We start from the raw sequence: 15,827 nt of genomic DNA, 5'->3' as shown, positions 1-15,827 counted from the left end.
AATTTAAAAAATGATCAATAAAAGAATCAATAATTCTTAGAATTAGATTCTTGAAAGGCAAGGGTTTTGATTTTAATTTTTTAAAAAAGGATCAGTTACTTGTTATTTTTTAAAATGATGAAGGCTGACATTATGAGGAAGCAGAAAAGCAGTAAGGGCTAGCCATTTGGGGTTAAGTGACTTGCCCAGGGTCACATAGCCAGGACGTGTCTGGGGTCATATTTGAATCCAGGACCTCCTATCTCCAGGCCTATATCCTCTATCCACTAAGTCACTTGCCTGCCCCCTATGCAATTTTTCTAGTTTTAGGGTGTTTTATTCCCAAAATTACACAGCTATGTAAAATGTACTCACACACTGGCTGCCTAAAAGGCTCTAGACCAGTCCTGCAGCTCTGAAGATGATCTCTCTTGCTCCTCTGCCTCCCTCTACTGGTCATTTTGCTATTTGTTTTTATCCTTGTAATGTATTCTAGTAGGGTTGAGTGCCTTCTCCCAAGGCTCCCCCTAGTGGCTCCTTGATTTTCTGGTTTTCTCTATTAGAATTCCCTCCTTTTCCCTGGGAAAGCAATAAAAAGAAAAGACACAACCTGTCTCCAGCAGCTGTAGAGACCAGTGAAAGCAGAAATAAGGCAGTATTCCATCAAAAATCTGCTTTCAGATCCAGCTTTCAGCCCGTGGGTTTGTCAGGAGTCTTTCCTTCCCTTAGGGATGCCAGAGCAGTGATGGTGCCACAGGCACCTCGAGGAGTAGCTTCTCACTAGTAGCCTGAGAAGTCTAGTTATTGTCTGGGAATCCCTTTCAAAGTTCTCCTCTTCTTTTTCTATGTAAAACACTTCACCTAGGAATCGTGGTTGTTATTCAGTTGTTTTCCATCTCCTCTGACTCTTCCTCGACCCCCAGTTAGGCTTTTCTTGGCAAAAATACTAGTTTTGTTGGCCATTTTCTTCTCTTGCTCATTTTACAGATGAGGAAACTGAGGCAAACAGGGTGAAGTGCCATTCTACTTTATGTTTTTTCCCCTCTCTTCATATCCTCTCTATCAGAACCCTGGTGGTTCAGTGGAGAGAATAGTGGACCTAGAGTCAGAAAGACCCAAGTATAAATTTGACCTCCTCTTATTAGCTACGTGCCCTGGGGCAAATCAATTTGACCTGTGCCTATTTCTTCAACTATAAAATCAGGTTAAAAAATACTTTCCTCCTAGGATTATTATGATAATTTTTACAAACTTATAATTTTACTTATTAAAAATACAAATTTACACATTGCAAGTAATATTTGTAAATGATTCTTCTTTTCCCTTCCCCAAATGCCCCTCCCTGCCAACCTTGATTTGTCTGTTGATGGAAAGCCAAGATCCTCACTCAAGATCCCATCCTCTCCCACATAGTCGCTATTTTATTGAATCATCATCATCAGCGGTTACCCCTATGCTCATGAACTTTTTTGTTGTTGTTTTTGAACATTCTATTTTTAACTTTTAGGTAAATAGATAAAAAACATTGCACATTTATTAAGTAAGCACTTACTATTTGCCAGGCATCTTTCCAACTGCCCTTTATATGTTATTTTACCCAATTAGGATATAAGCTGGTAGAGATTGTCTTGCCAACTTTACTTTTTATCCCCAGCATTGGTGCCTGGCACATAGTAAGTGCTTATTTAATAAATGCTCAATGAAATAGTCCAGATCACCAGTTATTTATTAAGGGCATACAATATGATAAGCACCGTGTCAGGAATACAATGACAAAAATGAAACAGTTCTTGCCTTCAAGATGCTTACACACTCCTGGATTGTGTTCGTATATCAGGTGTTCAAGGTAGAATCTCTGCCTACAAAGTATGCAGCCTTTTCCCTTTTTGTTACCTTTTCAAAAATTTAATTACAGCTTTTGTTTTTATGTCCCTTTCATTTGTAAATATTCTCCTGCCTTCTTCTGGAGCCTTCTAAAAAAGAATAGAAAAAGATAGGGGTGAATAAATTAATCAGTTCAGTATAATTGAGCAATCTATTTATTGGTTCTGACAGTATTTGCAATGTTCCAACTTATAATTCCCCACATCTACAAAAATTGAGTGGAGATTTTTTTTCTAATCTCTACTTTAGAAAAAGCTTATATATACCACATTTTATGACTAATAAACAAATTTTATTGATACCTGTTTATGTTATCTACATCTTCTTTCATCTCTCCTCTTCTTAGAGAGCTGCCCTTTACAAATTAAGTTTTAAAAAAAGAAAGAAGAATGTTAAAATTGTTAAATTAACCAATATTTCAAAAAGGTTTTACATTCTGTGCAGTGACATACAAACTTTGGTCCCCTACTTTTGGAGCACATCTATTAATAGAGTGATACTTCTGTAAAAATCACACTGCCCCTTAGAAGCAGAGAAGTGATTCTCTTTAGCCTATTGGAATCTAAGTTGGGCTCATTCTTTACATGACCCTCCTTGTCCATAGGGAACAATGGGCTGATCTTGCTTTTTCTAGAGAGTAAATTCCTAAATGGCATGTCCATTCATTGCTGAGGAAACATCATAATTAAGAATGTGATTGCAAAGCTGTTTGTATAACAGAAGCTACCCTCTAAATAGCAAATAATAAAATAATTATTGCTGATTTTTTTTAGAAGGAAGCTTTCTAGTAAATCTAAGAAATGGAAGTCAATATTTAACCTGGGGCGATCTGGCTCAGACTCAAAATCAAAGCTGAATCGGAATGGGAGTGTATTTGTGAGAGGTCAGAGATTATCTGGTAAGTACACTATTTTTTGGCATATCTTTCCTAGTGCTGCTCCTTTTCTTTCTTTCGTTTAAGCATGTAGAACTCTCTAACCCTAAAAAGATATAAACTTTTATGTCAACCAAGATGATTATGACTCCTAAATATTATAATTCAATTATGTATAATTTTAATCATTCTGCATATAATTAACCTTTTTTTCTTTTTTTAATAACCCATATCTTGCAACTTAGAATCAATACTATGTATTCGTTCTTAGGCAGAAAAGTGACAAGGGCTAGGCAATGGGGGATAAGTGACTTGCCCTGAGTCACACAGTTAGGAAGTTCTGGGGCCAAATTTGAACCCACATCCTCCCTACTCCAGCCCTGACACTCTTTGTACTGTGCTTCTTAGCTGCCCTTTTCCCTATTTTTTTCAAACAGTTTGTATAGTATTGGAATTAATTGCTATTTAAATATTCAGGAGAATTCCTAGCTCATTGTCAATAATTTTGTACCTGGCCATACATATGAAGTAGTTCAATTGTGGTGCCAATCCAATTTATTGTTATAATCTGGTTAATATGTATGCTTCATCCCCTTATTTTTTCTGTATGGACTGATAATCCAGTTTTTTTTTTTTTAAGTGGCTATGGATTTATTGAAAAAATTCTGTAATGTTTCAGGGCTTGATTCAGTCATGACACCATCCATCGCTAGTGCCCAGAGGACCACTCTGTTTCTAGGGTGATCCTCTCCTATTTGCATTCTATATGGGACATCTTCCATGACATTGCCAAACCCTTTGGGCAACACAGAGTGTCTGGTTCATGCTTCCCTTGATGCTCCTAGTCAGAGGATCATTAAAATTATCATCAAGGTTGTATTTGTTAAGGAATGTGTTATCTTAACATGCCCAGAAGATAGCTACCTTCTTTGAAGAGAACCCCCATGTCTGTGCCTAGTTCTATCCACTAAATCAAATACTTTTTCTGCAATCGGCAAACAATAAATTCAAAGATATATTTTATTTTTCTACACTTTGGGGGCAATTGGTTTTATGACTGTACTGTTGCAGAAAGTCACCGATAAAAGCCTGCCTGCTTTCCTTTCATGTTTTCATCAAGGGCATCATTGGTAGAGCATTCTCATAACCATTATATAGAGATGTGAAAATAGAAATATGGGTTTGCTCACAGGTGATTTTTGTGGTGATAATATTATTGCAGATCTTTTCTATTCTTTCGTGATCTTCCCCATGTCTGGAATGTCTTGAAAGTGAATCCTTAAATGACTTCAAATCCATCTTGCCTCCAGTGACAATTTCTTTTGTGTATATTTGGCAACGTTTATCTCTCTCTAATCTTGTTCCTCAAAATTAAGTACTGGTCCTTCTTCCTCTGTTAATGTATAGAACCATGATGGGATGGACCGCTTGTAGTGGTTTATTACAATAATGATGAGAACAGATCATGATAGAAAGACTGGATAGACATCTATTTTATGTCCTTCTTGTAATTCCACGTAGTTTTGTTGTTCAGTAGTTTTAGTCATGACCCCATTTGGGGGTTTCTTGGTAGAGATACTGTAGTAGTTTGCATTTCCTTCTTTAGTTTAATTTACATTTGAGGAAACTGAGGCAAACAGGGTGAAGTGACTTGTCCAGGGTCACACAGCTAGTAGGTGTCAGATTTGAATTCATAAGGAAGAGTCTTCTTGATTAGAAGAGTCCACTGTGCCACAGGGTCATCCAATTCTATCTAGAGATGCTTTCAAAATGATCTGACTTAGCTGAACCTCAAACTGTCTAAACAATTGAAGCCCTGCTTCCCTTATATTCTAACAAATGAGAGACTTGCACAATTCATTTGTCTTCTTTGACCCAGTCAGTCTTCATAAGTTTGCTCTTGTCAGCTTTATTTTTAACGTTATAAAATAAGTTGAACCTCTAAGGAGTAGCTAGGTAGCATAGTGGATTGGGTGCCAGGCCTCGAGTCAGTAGATCCTGGGTTTAAATATGCCCTCAAATACTTCTTAGTTGTGTGACCCTGGGCAAATCACTGAACCCTAATTGCCCAGCTCTTACTGCTTTTCCTCCTTGGAATGGATACTTAGTTTTGATCTTAAGACAGACGCTAAAAGTCACAAAATTATAACATAATAATTAGATCTCTAAAAACTTAGGTATGCCCATTTTCTGATGGCACATCTATAGTATGTTATTTTTGAATATAAGAACAGTTTATTTGCAGTTTAGTTTAGTGAAAAGAACTGAAAACTTTTGCTCTATTCCCTGTTCCATCACTTATTATTAGCTGTGTAGCCTTAGGAAAGTCATTGTTCCTTATTTCCTTCTGAGATTCTATAAAATGGGATTAATGAAGTCTGGAGGACCTATCACAAGTTTTTTGTATCAAATGAAATAATGTGCCTAAATGTGCCTAAAGCACTTGTTAAAACACAGACATCTATAATAAAAATAACAATTATCATTATTATAATAAAATAACCATATACTAAAATATTACATAATAATTTTTGTTAGTATTACCTCAGGATGTTTTTGAGGCTTAAGTGCAATGATGTATACAAATACATGTTGAAAACTGGAAATAGTATATCAGGTAAAAGAGTGGCAGTGATAGTTCTGTTGTTCAGTCTTTTTAAAGTCATCTGTGTCCAACTCTTTTTTTTTTTTTTAAACCCTTACCTTTCATCTTAGAGTCAATTCTGTATATTGGCTCCAAGGCAGAATAGTGGTAAGGGTAGGCAATGGGGGTTGAGTGACTTGCCCAGGGTCACACAGCTAGGAAGTGTATGAGGCCAGATTTGAACCTAGGACTTCCTGTTTCTAGGCCTGGCTCTCAATCCACTGAGCCACCCAGCTGCCCCCTGTGTCCAACTCTTTATGACCTCCTTTGCAGTTTTCTTGGCAAAGACACTGGAGCAGTTTGCCATCTCCTTCTCTAGCTCATTTTATAGATGAATAATTGAAGCAAACAAAGTGCAGTGACTTTCCCAAGTTCACACAGCTGGTAATTGTCTAAGTCTATATTTGAATTCAGAAAGATGAATCTTCTTCACTCCAGACCCAGTATCTACTGTGCCACCTCACTGCCCCAATGGAAGTCACAGTAATTGTTTAAACTATTCTAAGATTTGCATCTATATCATTCCCGTGAGAGTAGTTATTTAAAGAAATGTTCCACCTGGAAATGATGTATATGGTTTGGAACTCAGCAAATGCTTGACTAGCTTTGTTGAATTGCCTTTTTAAAAAGTTCTTTTGTTTAAAGGATCACAGGATCATAGATTTAGCATTCGACAAAACTTTATAGCAGTATTTCTCAATATGTGCTTGGGGAGTTCCACCTTTTTAGGGAGGTTCTTGAAGTTAAAACTATTTTTGGTAACAATACCAAGACATTTTAATTCTAATATGGTAAACATTGAGAGCTGTAATTCACATAAACAAAAGCTCTTTCGGGAGTCCTCCATGGTTTTTAAGAGTATAAAGAGTCCTGAGATCAACAGTTTGAAAATGACTGTCTTAGACGGATGTCTTTCTGGGGAAAGAATGAGAGGGAATATTTTTGGAAATTATGAAAAATAAAAGATCGATACAAATGGAGAGAAATCCATTAAAAAGAAAACAAAGACAGGGTTTTTGGAATCCTTGGGGAATGAGCCCTTCTGATAGTTAAGTTGTCTAGATAGCTAAGGATTTGTCTCCTTAAGCACCAAAATATATTTAAATTAAATCCAATGGAAAAAATGTTCAAAAAACAGATTACTTCCCTGATATAACATCATATTCAAATCAATTTAGTCTTTTTTTTTTAAACCCTTACCTTCAGTCTTGGAATCAATACTGTGTATTGGTTCAAAGGAGAAGAGTGGTAAGGGCTATGCAAGGGGGATTGAGTGACTTGTCCAGGGTCACACAGCTAGGAAACCTGAGGTCAAATATGAATCTAGGACTTCTCATCTCTAGGTGTGGCTTTCAATCCACTGGACCACCCAGCTGCCCCCAGATTAGACTTTTCTTGATGGTTTGGTGTCATTTTTATTTTCAATTTTCAACCCATGATTTAAAACAAAGATTGCCTCAGGATATGTTGAAGTATTTAGAACAAATTGATTTAGGCTGAGGTGCCTTTTAGTTATTTTGCATTTTTAAAGACAATTTTACTGCAGTTTCACTAGCAACTGTTATTTCTCATCCTTGTTTCTGAGTGTACCTAAAGAAGCCCACTCCCCCATCCCTAAAATTTAATTTTCATAGGTTTGGAGAATACATAACCAATCTTGATAGAAATGCATATAAATTAAAAGTAGATTTTGAGTGACAGTCTGAAAAAATCTTCTATAAATAAGCTATATGAACTCTACCTATCGGGGAATAATCAATAAAGAAGAGGTGTGTTCCATTGACAAACATCAGTAATTGACCAATGGTAAGTTTTGGGGGGACTGATAAACTGTTCCTAGTACATGGAAATGTGTCATGAAGTTTTTTCTAACTACATATATCTATGTATATGTATCTATATATGTATATCTACCTATCTGTCTTTCTGTCTGTCTCTGTCTATCCATCTGTCCTATATATCCATTTATCTATGTCTGTCTCTATCCATCTATCTCTATGTCTATCTATCTATCTATCTATCTATCTGTCTATCTGTCTATCTATCTATCTACATATAATCTGATTATTTCTTCTAGGATGCTATTTCTTCAATGATATTGATGTAGTGTTTAACTACTTATTTGTTTGTATTTTTTTTTAATAGAAAAAGCTACAATCCGACCCGCCAAGAGCATGGACTCTCTCTGTTCTATGCCAGTAGAAGGTGAGATCTAAAAACTGATATCTGAATTAGTCATTTTTAGCTGTTGTTGCTGACATTCATACACTTGCCAGCCTCCATTTGTTCCCTGATCATATCTGTCCTTACTCTGAATTCATTGTGATAGAACAGTAAGTTCAGTGATGATCAACCTTAGTTCTGAGGTTCAGAGGGCAGTCTGCCCTCTCAGAGAAGATTTATGACTTTTCCCATGAGAACCATTGAAGGCTAATAGAGCTGGAGAGCAGTGGTCTTCTCCGTGATGCACAGGCTTGGTTAGGAGAGAGCCTACTGTGGGTGGTATGGAAAAAGGAACCCTCTCTGGGTAGAAGGACTTCAGTTACAGAATGAGATATTGTTTCAGAAAAGAACAATATTTTGATTTGTTTAATTTGACTCTACTTAATGGTTATGGGGTGAAGGTGGGGGACCTTATAGAGGGAAAAAGATACTGTGAATCAGTAGTAAAAGGCCATAAAAATTGTATATTTATTCAAACTTTCAATTATTCATTTAATAAAAAAATTGATAAAATATCTGCTATCTGGAAAGCATTGCCTTTGGCCCCTATATACAATGTTTAAATTAAACACTGATGAAGCTTAGGATCTAATCTGGACCAATGACACAAACTACGATGTGCTTTATTACATGAAGATGTTAGAGAAATTTGAAAAATAGAATGCTTTGTGATTATTTATGAATGGGGAACAGGGATCAAGCAAGGCTTTATAAAGGAGATCTCATTGAGTCCTTAAAGGATGGGCAAGAATTTGGGTAATGAGAGAAGGAGAGGACATTCTAGGAAAAGGAAATAGCATAAGGAAGGGCATCATTGTGAGAAAGCATAATGTGTACACCATAGGACACAGTAGCCAAATTTGGCTGGAGCATAGATTGTGAGAAGGGAAGTAATATAATGATCAGGATGGAAAGATAAGGTGGTATTAATTAGAGGGCTTTAATGCCTGACAAAGGAGTTAAACTGCACACTGGATACAATCAGGAGTGTGTGGAGTTTTTTGAGCAAAGAAATAATAAGATTGAATCAATGCATAAGAATGTGGATGAAAAATGCAGTGGAGGGGGCAGAGAGTAATTATGGGAAGACCCATTAGAAGTCTGCTACAATAGTAGGTAATAGTAAAGGTGGAGGCTGGAAATAAAGAAAACCAGTCAGGTACAAGAGATGTTTCTGAATGTGGAATGAATTGCTGATTGAATATGAAAAATAGGAGAGAGGAAATACCAAATACAATCCCAAGGTTTGATTCTTCCATTTCCCACAAACATTGGCAGATTCCATCACCAAAGGACAGTTGGCAACTTCTCCCCTCACAGTTCTTGAGGTAATCTTGTGGTGGTTCAGTCATAGCCAACTTGTTTTTACTCCGTCTGGGGTTTTCTTGGCAAAGATACTGGAGTAGTTTGCCATTTCCTTCTCCAGTTCATTTTACAGCTGAAAAAACTGAGGCAAACAGGGTTAAATGACTTATCTAGAATCACATAGCTAGTCACTATTTGAGGCTAGATTTGAATTCATGAAGACGAATCTCACTGATTCCAAGCCCAATACTCTCAATTCACTGCACCATCTAATTGCCCCTAAATTAGGGTGTCTAGATGTTCAAGGAAGTCTAGCACCCCTGGTGTGAGGGCTTGCTGAGCTCTTTGGCTAAGGTCATACATCGCATCCGAGGCCATCACCAGTCACCCTGACTTTTGTCTTGACACTAGACTTTGATGACAATGGAAGGCAGAGTAAGGCTGATGACTTAAGTACTTGATTACTTAAGTAAGGCAACACTGCCTCCCTTGAATACAACTCATGCACAAGTAAAGATATTAACCTATGATGCCATCAATTTTTCTTCAAAAAATGTAGGACCAACACAGCAACAATAGTAATAACTATCACATATGTTGAAACATCATTTTATAAAAGTTGATATTAAAATTATTGATATTACTAATAAATTATTAAAATTTATATAAAAACAAAGATGTACATATATGTGTACATATATACATATAAATGTATTTTCAACTGCTGCCTTGCATATTTAGTAATAAATGCCTCTTGAATTGAATTGCAAGAGAGTGAATACTCATCCCTTCTTATTGTTGAGTTTAGTCATATCTCACTCTTTGTGATACCATTCAGGCATTTATTTATTTAATTCCTCCCTCCCTCCCCCCAATTGCATGTGAAAAGTTTCCAACATTTATTTTATTTTATTTTTTAATTTTTAAATATTTTTCCATGTTTCCATGATTTGTTTTCTTTCCCCTCTTTCCTCCCCACTCCCAGAGCCGACAAGCACACTGGGTTGTACAAATTTGTACAACCATTGGATTGTACAAATGTTATCACTTGATACCTATTTCTATATTATTCATTTTTGCTATAGAGTGATTTTTTTTTTTAAAACCTAAACCTCAAATCACATACCCATATATACATGTGATAAATGATGTCATATGTTTTGCTTTTGCACTGCTACTCCCATAGTTCTTTCTCTCAATGTAGATGGCATTCTTTTGCATAAGTCCTTTTTCCAACATTTTTTGTAAGAATTTTGATTCTCAGATTGAAACTCCCTCTCTTCATCCCTCAAGATGTTAAGTAGTCTTCTATAGATTTTAAATATGCAATCATATGAAACATGTGTCCATATTAATCTTTTTGTCAATTTTTTTTTTTAATTTAGAAAAAATGAAAAAAGTTTTCTTTGGTCTGAATTCAGACTCCATCAGTTTCTTCTCTGGAAGCAGATAGTATTTTTTATCATGAGGCCTTTGGGATTGTTTTGGATCATTGTATTGATAAAAATAGCTAAGACATTCACAGTTGTTCAGTTCAGTACAGTAGGGTGTTCCTGTCACTGTGTACAATGTTCTCCTGGTTCTGCTCATTTCACTCTGCATCAGTTCATGTAAGTTTTTCCGGGTTTTTCTGAGCTCTTCTTGTTCATCATTTTATACAGTACAATAGAACTTCACTATAATCGTTTACCATAACTTACTTAGTCATCCTCAATTGATAGGTATCCTCTCACTTCCCAGTTCTTTTCCTCCACAAAAAGAGCTGCTTTAAATATTTTTGTACATAGGCGTCCTTCTGCTTTTTGTTTTTTATTTCTTTGGAATACAAACCCAGTAATGGTATTGCTGGATCAAAGGCTATTATTTACTGTTTTATAGTCCTTTGGTCATATGTCCAAATTACTATCCACGATGACTGAGTAAGTTTATACCTAGGACAGTGCATTAGTGTCTTAATTTTCCCACATCTGCAAGTTTTGTCATTTTCTTTGCTGTCATAATAGCCAATCTGATAGGTGTGGGGTGGTACTTTGGTAATTTGCATTTATCTAATCAATAATGCTTTGGACCATTTTTTTGCTTGACTATAGAGAACTTTAATTACTTTGTCTGAGAAATGCCTGTTCATATCCTTTTTCCATTTATCAACTGTGGAGTGACTATTCTTATACATTCAATACATTTCTCTACATATGTAAGAAATGAGGCCTGTGATTACTGTGTATTACTTTCCACCTTAGTTCCCCCTGTTTATTTTCTGACTTCCCTCTCTCCCAATTTGCCCTTTTTTCTATCACCTCTCCTTTTTCTCTTCACCCCCCTACTACTTTCCTGTAGGATAAAATATATTTGTACACTCAACTTATAGTATATGTTCTTCCCTCATTGAACCAATTCCAATGAAAGTAAGGTTCAAGCCCTCCACCCCCACCTCCCCATCATCCCCTGAACCAAAAAAACTCTTTCATGTATCTTTTATGTGCAATAATTTATCCTATTCTATTTTTCCCTTCCCCCTTCTCCCAAAGCATTCCTCCTTCTCATGACTTAATTTTATTTTTTTATATCATACCATCATATTCAATTCACACTCTTGCCCTCCATTTATATATACTCCTTCTAACTGACCTAATAATTATAAAGTTCTTAGGAATTAAAAGAATCATCTTCCTATGTAGGTATATAATCAGTTTAACCTTATTGAATGTCTTTTGATTCTCTTTCCTGTTAACCCTTTTATAATTCTCTTGAATCTTATGTTTGAGTCAGATTTTCCATTCAGCTCTGGTCTTTTCATCAGGAATGTATCAGCAAGTATCATCTGCAATGGAAATGTCAGAAGGCTTCCTAATAAGATCAGGAGTGAAGCAAGGGTGCCCATTAACACTATATTATTTAATATTATGCTAGAAATGGTAACTTTAGCAATAAGAAAAAGAAATTGAAGGAATTAAAGTAAGCAATGAAGAAACTAAACTATCATCCTTTGAAGATAGACTCCTAGAGAATCAACTAAGAAACTAGTTGAAAACATTAATAACTTTGGCAGAGTTGCAGGATGCAAAATAAACCCACATAAATAATTGGCATTTCTATAAATTACCAGTAAAATCCAGCAGCTCAAGATTGAAAGAGACATTTCATTTAAAATCACTCTAGACATTATAAAATACCTGGTAATCTACTTGCTGAGACAAACACAGTAATTATATGAACATAATTGCAAAATTCTTTTCACACAAATAAAGTCAGATCCAAAGAATAAGAAAAATACTAATTGCTCATGGGTAGATCAAGCAAATATGATAAAAGCAACAATTCTGCCTAAATTAATTTACTTATTCAGTGCTGTATCAATATAACTGCCAAATAATTATTTTAAAGAATTAGAAAAAAAAATAAAATTCATCTGGAAGAAAAAAAAGGCAAAAATATCATGGGAATTCATGAAAAAAAAAAGTAAAGGAAGGTGGCCTAGCCAATACCAGATTTCAAACTGTACTATAATGCATTAATCATCAAAACAGTCTGGCACTGGCTAAGAAATAGAATGGTAGATCAATGGAGTAGAATAGATACACAATAAGAACTCACTATTTGACAAAAAACTTCTAGGAAAACTGGAAAATAGTATGGCAGAAACCATGCATAGACCATTTCATACCCTATACCAATTAAAGGTCAAAAAGGATATGTGATATAGATACAAAGAGTGATACCATAAGTAAATTGGGTAAACATAGTTTAGTTTGCCTGATTGATTTACAGAGAAGGGAAGAATTTATGACCAAACAGGAGATGGCAATATAAGATTTAAAAGAAATAATTTTTATTATATTAAAAGACTTTTGTAGAAATAAGACCTCTCAGTTTTAAATTTTAATTTTAACTTAGTTTTAATAATTTTAATATCAGTTATCTTTCATGAAGGAATATTAACTCAGAAGATATAAAAAACAAATATGAAAATAGGAGACAATTATTTTAATGGATTATTTTTAAAGGAAAAAAATCAGCTATTGGGAATATTAGGTTACTCAGCTCTTAAGAGTTTTCTTTCTTTTATACTCAACCTTCTGGACTGGTTTTGAAAAGTCCATGGGACTACCCCCATTTCAGCTCTCCAAGTTTTATGCTTCAGAATTCCCTGTAGCAGCAATCAGTGCTGCCAATCCACTTCCCTTTTGGGGAATCTTCTCCTCTTCTAGTCACTAAGCCAGTCAAGTTCCCTCTTGCATTATTTCTCCATCCACTGTGTATTCCGGCGGTGGATTAGCTCAAATTTCTAGGTATACAAGGGAGAGAAGGAAGGGAAAAAAGTTGGCATCCCTGTGTATCTCTAGAACCCTTGAAACTTCTTTTGACCCTTTCTCTCTCATCAACCTTTTGGTAGACCTAAACTTGTGACTTCTTTTCTATTAAGAACTCCCAGTGAAGAAATTTCTTTTCCCAATGCAAATTATTGAAGATGAGATGTCAAAGATCATTGATTTCCTCTCCTTTTAGAGAGATTAAGTGACTTACTCAATGTTATAGCATCATCAGAGGCAGTGTTTGACATCAAGTCCTCTTACTTCACCATTAGTGCTTTTTGCCCAGTATTTGCTCTGCAATTTAGAGAGTAGCCTGTATGTAGCCCTGAAGGGTTATACCACTTTACCCAGGTCACAGCCAGCACATATCAGAGGCAGTATTTGAACCTTGTTCTTGTTTACTTCTCTATGCCAGGAAGTCTGCCTGCCTCATCAATCATTTTTTATTTTTCCAGTTACTTCAGCCATGTCTAAATCTTAGGAAATTTTATTTTTCACTTTTTATTTTTCAGTTTTACTGTTCTCTTTCCTTGGATAAAAAAATGCCTAATTTCATTCATTCTTTCTCCCTTTTTACATCAGTTGACACCTTCTCAGCTTATATTTCCCAGCAATCTAAACAGCTGGCCTCTTCTAAAACCTCTCTTACAGTCCAAAATGACATTATCCCTTATGACTACATATAGACAAAGAAATTAAATGGTTTTATCTCAGAGTTATCAGCCAGCATTTAACTGACACTTTCTCCAAAGTTATTTCTTACTGGTAAGTTGCTATATGCCACAGCTGTTTTTTTGTTTATTGTTTTGTTTTCTCTTGAGTAAATCTTTTTACATTGCAACATCTGTCTCAGAATTCTGTTGCCAAAATCAAAACAACTCTGAGGTACCAATATGATTGGCTAGTATGGCCGCAAAGGAAAATAATAAATGTTGGAGGGGATGTGGCAAAATTGAGACACTATTACACAATGCTGTTGTGAAGTGTGAATTGGTCCAACCATTCTGGAGGGCAATTTGGAACTATGCACAAAGGGCTCTAAAAGAAAGCCTAACTTTTGACCAAGTCGTGCTGCTGGGTTTATACACCAAAGAAATAATAAGGAAAAAGATTTATACAAAAATATTTATAGCTGTGCTCTTTGTAGTGGCAAAAAAAAAACTGGAAAATCACAGGGTGTCCATCAATTGAGGAAAGGCTGAACAAATTGTGGTATCTGATGGTGATGGAATCCTTTTGGGCTAAAAGGAATAATGACCTGGAGGAATTCCATGTGAACTGGACCAACCTCAAGGAATTGATGCAGAGCAAAAGGAGCTCAGAAGAACATTGTATACAGAGAAGGATACACTGTGGTATCCTTCAATACCACATATATATATATATATATAATCGAAAATAATGGACTTCTGTACTAGCAGCAATGCAATGACCCAGGACAATACTGAGGGACTTATAAGAAAGAAAACTACCCACATCCAGAGAAAGAACTGTGGGAGCAGAAACATAGAAGAAAAACATATGATCGACCACATGGTTCAATGGGGATACGATTGGGGATGTAGACTCTAAATGATCACTCTATTGCAAATATTAATAATATGGAAATAGATCTTGATCAATGATACATGTAAAACCTAGTGAAATTGCTCATTGGTTCTGGGAGACAGGAAAGAGGAGGGGAGGGAAAGAACATGAATCATGAAACCATGGGAAAATATTCTAAATTAGTTAATCAATTAAAAATAAATTAATTAAAAAAAAAGAATTTTGTTGCCAATCCTTGCTTGCTTTTCTCCTTAAAGCTCATATGGTTATTTAAGTATAGGTAGGAATGTCCAGATGTATTGTGTCTGAATGATGGCCATGTATTTATCCAAATGAATAGGATCTTTTGTGTGCTTTTGGTATTCACAAAATTTTCCACGTGTTTGCCCTTACTCATCTAGGTAAAGATACAAAAGGACATTTCAATCGGACAGTCACCACTGGGGGTTTTTTCATCCCAGCAATGAAACTGCAGACAACAAGCAGTGGTAGCTCCTGTGACCTTAGCAAGCAGGAAGGTGAATGGGGCCAGGAGGGAGCCCCAGCGGGAGCAGAGGGAGGCTCAGTTCTGAGTGGCGAAAGAAGTCTGATCAAGTCTCCTCAGGCCCGTGCCCCACCAGAGCAGCTAAAGGTATTTCGACCCGTGGAGGATCCAGAGAATGATCAGGCAGCCCCAAAGATGCTTGCCATGTTCTACACTTCAAATGACAGCTCCAGCAAATCAGTGTTCACCAGCAGCCTCTTCCAGATGGAGTCCTCGCCTCGGCACCAGCGGAAAGCCCTCAACATCTCAGAGCCCTTTGCAGTCTCTGTGCCTCTTCGGGTATCAGCAGTTATCAGTACCAACAGTACCCCTTGCAGAACACCTCCCAAGGAAATGCAGTCACTCTCAAGCCTGGAAGAATCTTCTTTCCAAGGGGCTGAGGGTGGGGGTTGGCCTGGGTTTGAGGAGGAGAAGATAACTGCAGCTGATGCTTCCACAGGTAAAATTTCATGGAAGATATCCCCTTGATTTAAATTTTTTCTTTCTTTCTTTTCCTTTCTTTCTTTCTTTCTT

At 36.2% G+C, this 15,827-nt stretch overlaps 1 protein-coding gene across 1 annotated transcript in view; it reads left to right on the top strand.

Moving 5' to 3' along the window:
- The window catches only part of ARHGAP31 (Rho GTPase activating protein 31), a 182,322-nt gene that overhangs the window by 163,421 nt on the left and 3,074 nt on the right, over positions 1-15,827 (top strand). Inside the window, exons 8-11 of the mRNA XM_044669173.1 lie at positions 2,637-2,761; positions 4,411-4,413; positions 7,527-7,586; positions 15,172-15,753. Of these exons, the coding sequence (XP_044525108.1) occupies positions 2,637-2,761; positions 4,411-4,413; positions 7,527-7,586; positions 15,172-15,753 (770 nt within the window). The remainder of the gene's footprint in view (positions 1-2,636; positions 2,762-4,410; positions 4,414-7,526; positions 7,587-15,171; positions 15,754-15,827) is intronic.

The sequence above is a fragment of the Gracilinanus agilis genome, chromosome 3 (genome assembly GCF_016433145.1).
Source record: "Gracilinanus agilis isolate LMUSP501 chromosome 3, AgileGrace, whole genome shotgun sequence".
Taxonomy (NCBI): domain Eukaryota; kingdom Metazoa; phylum Chordata; class Mammalia; order Didelphimorphia; family Didelphidae; genus Gracilinanus; species Gracilinanus agilis.
Note: the sequence above shows the minus strand (reverse complement) of the source record. Positions and strands in the feature narration are given on the sequence as shown.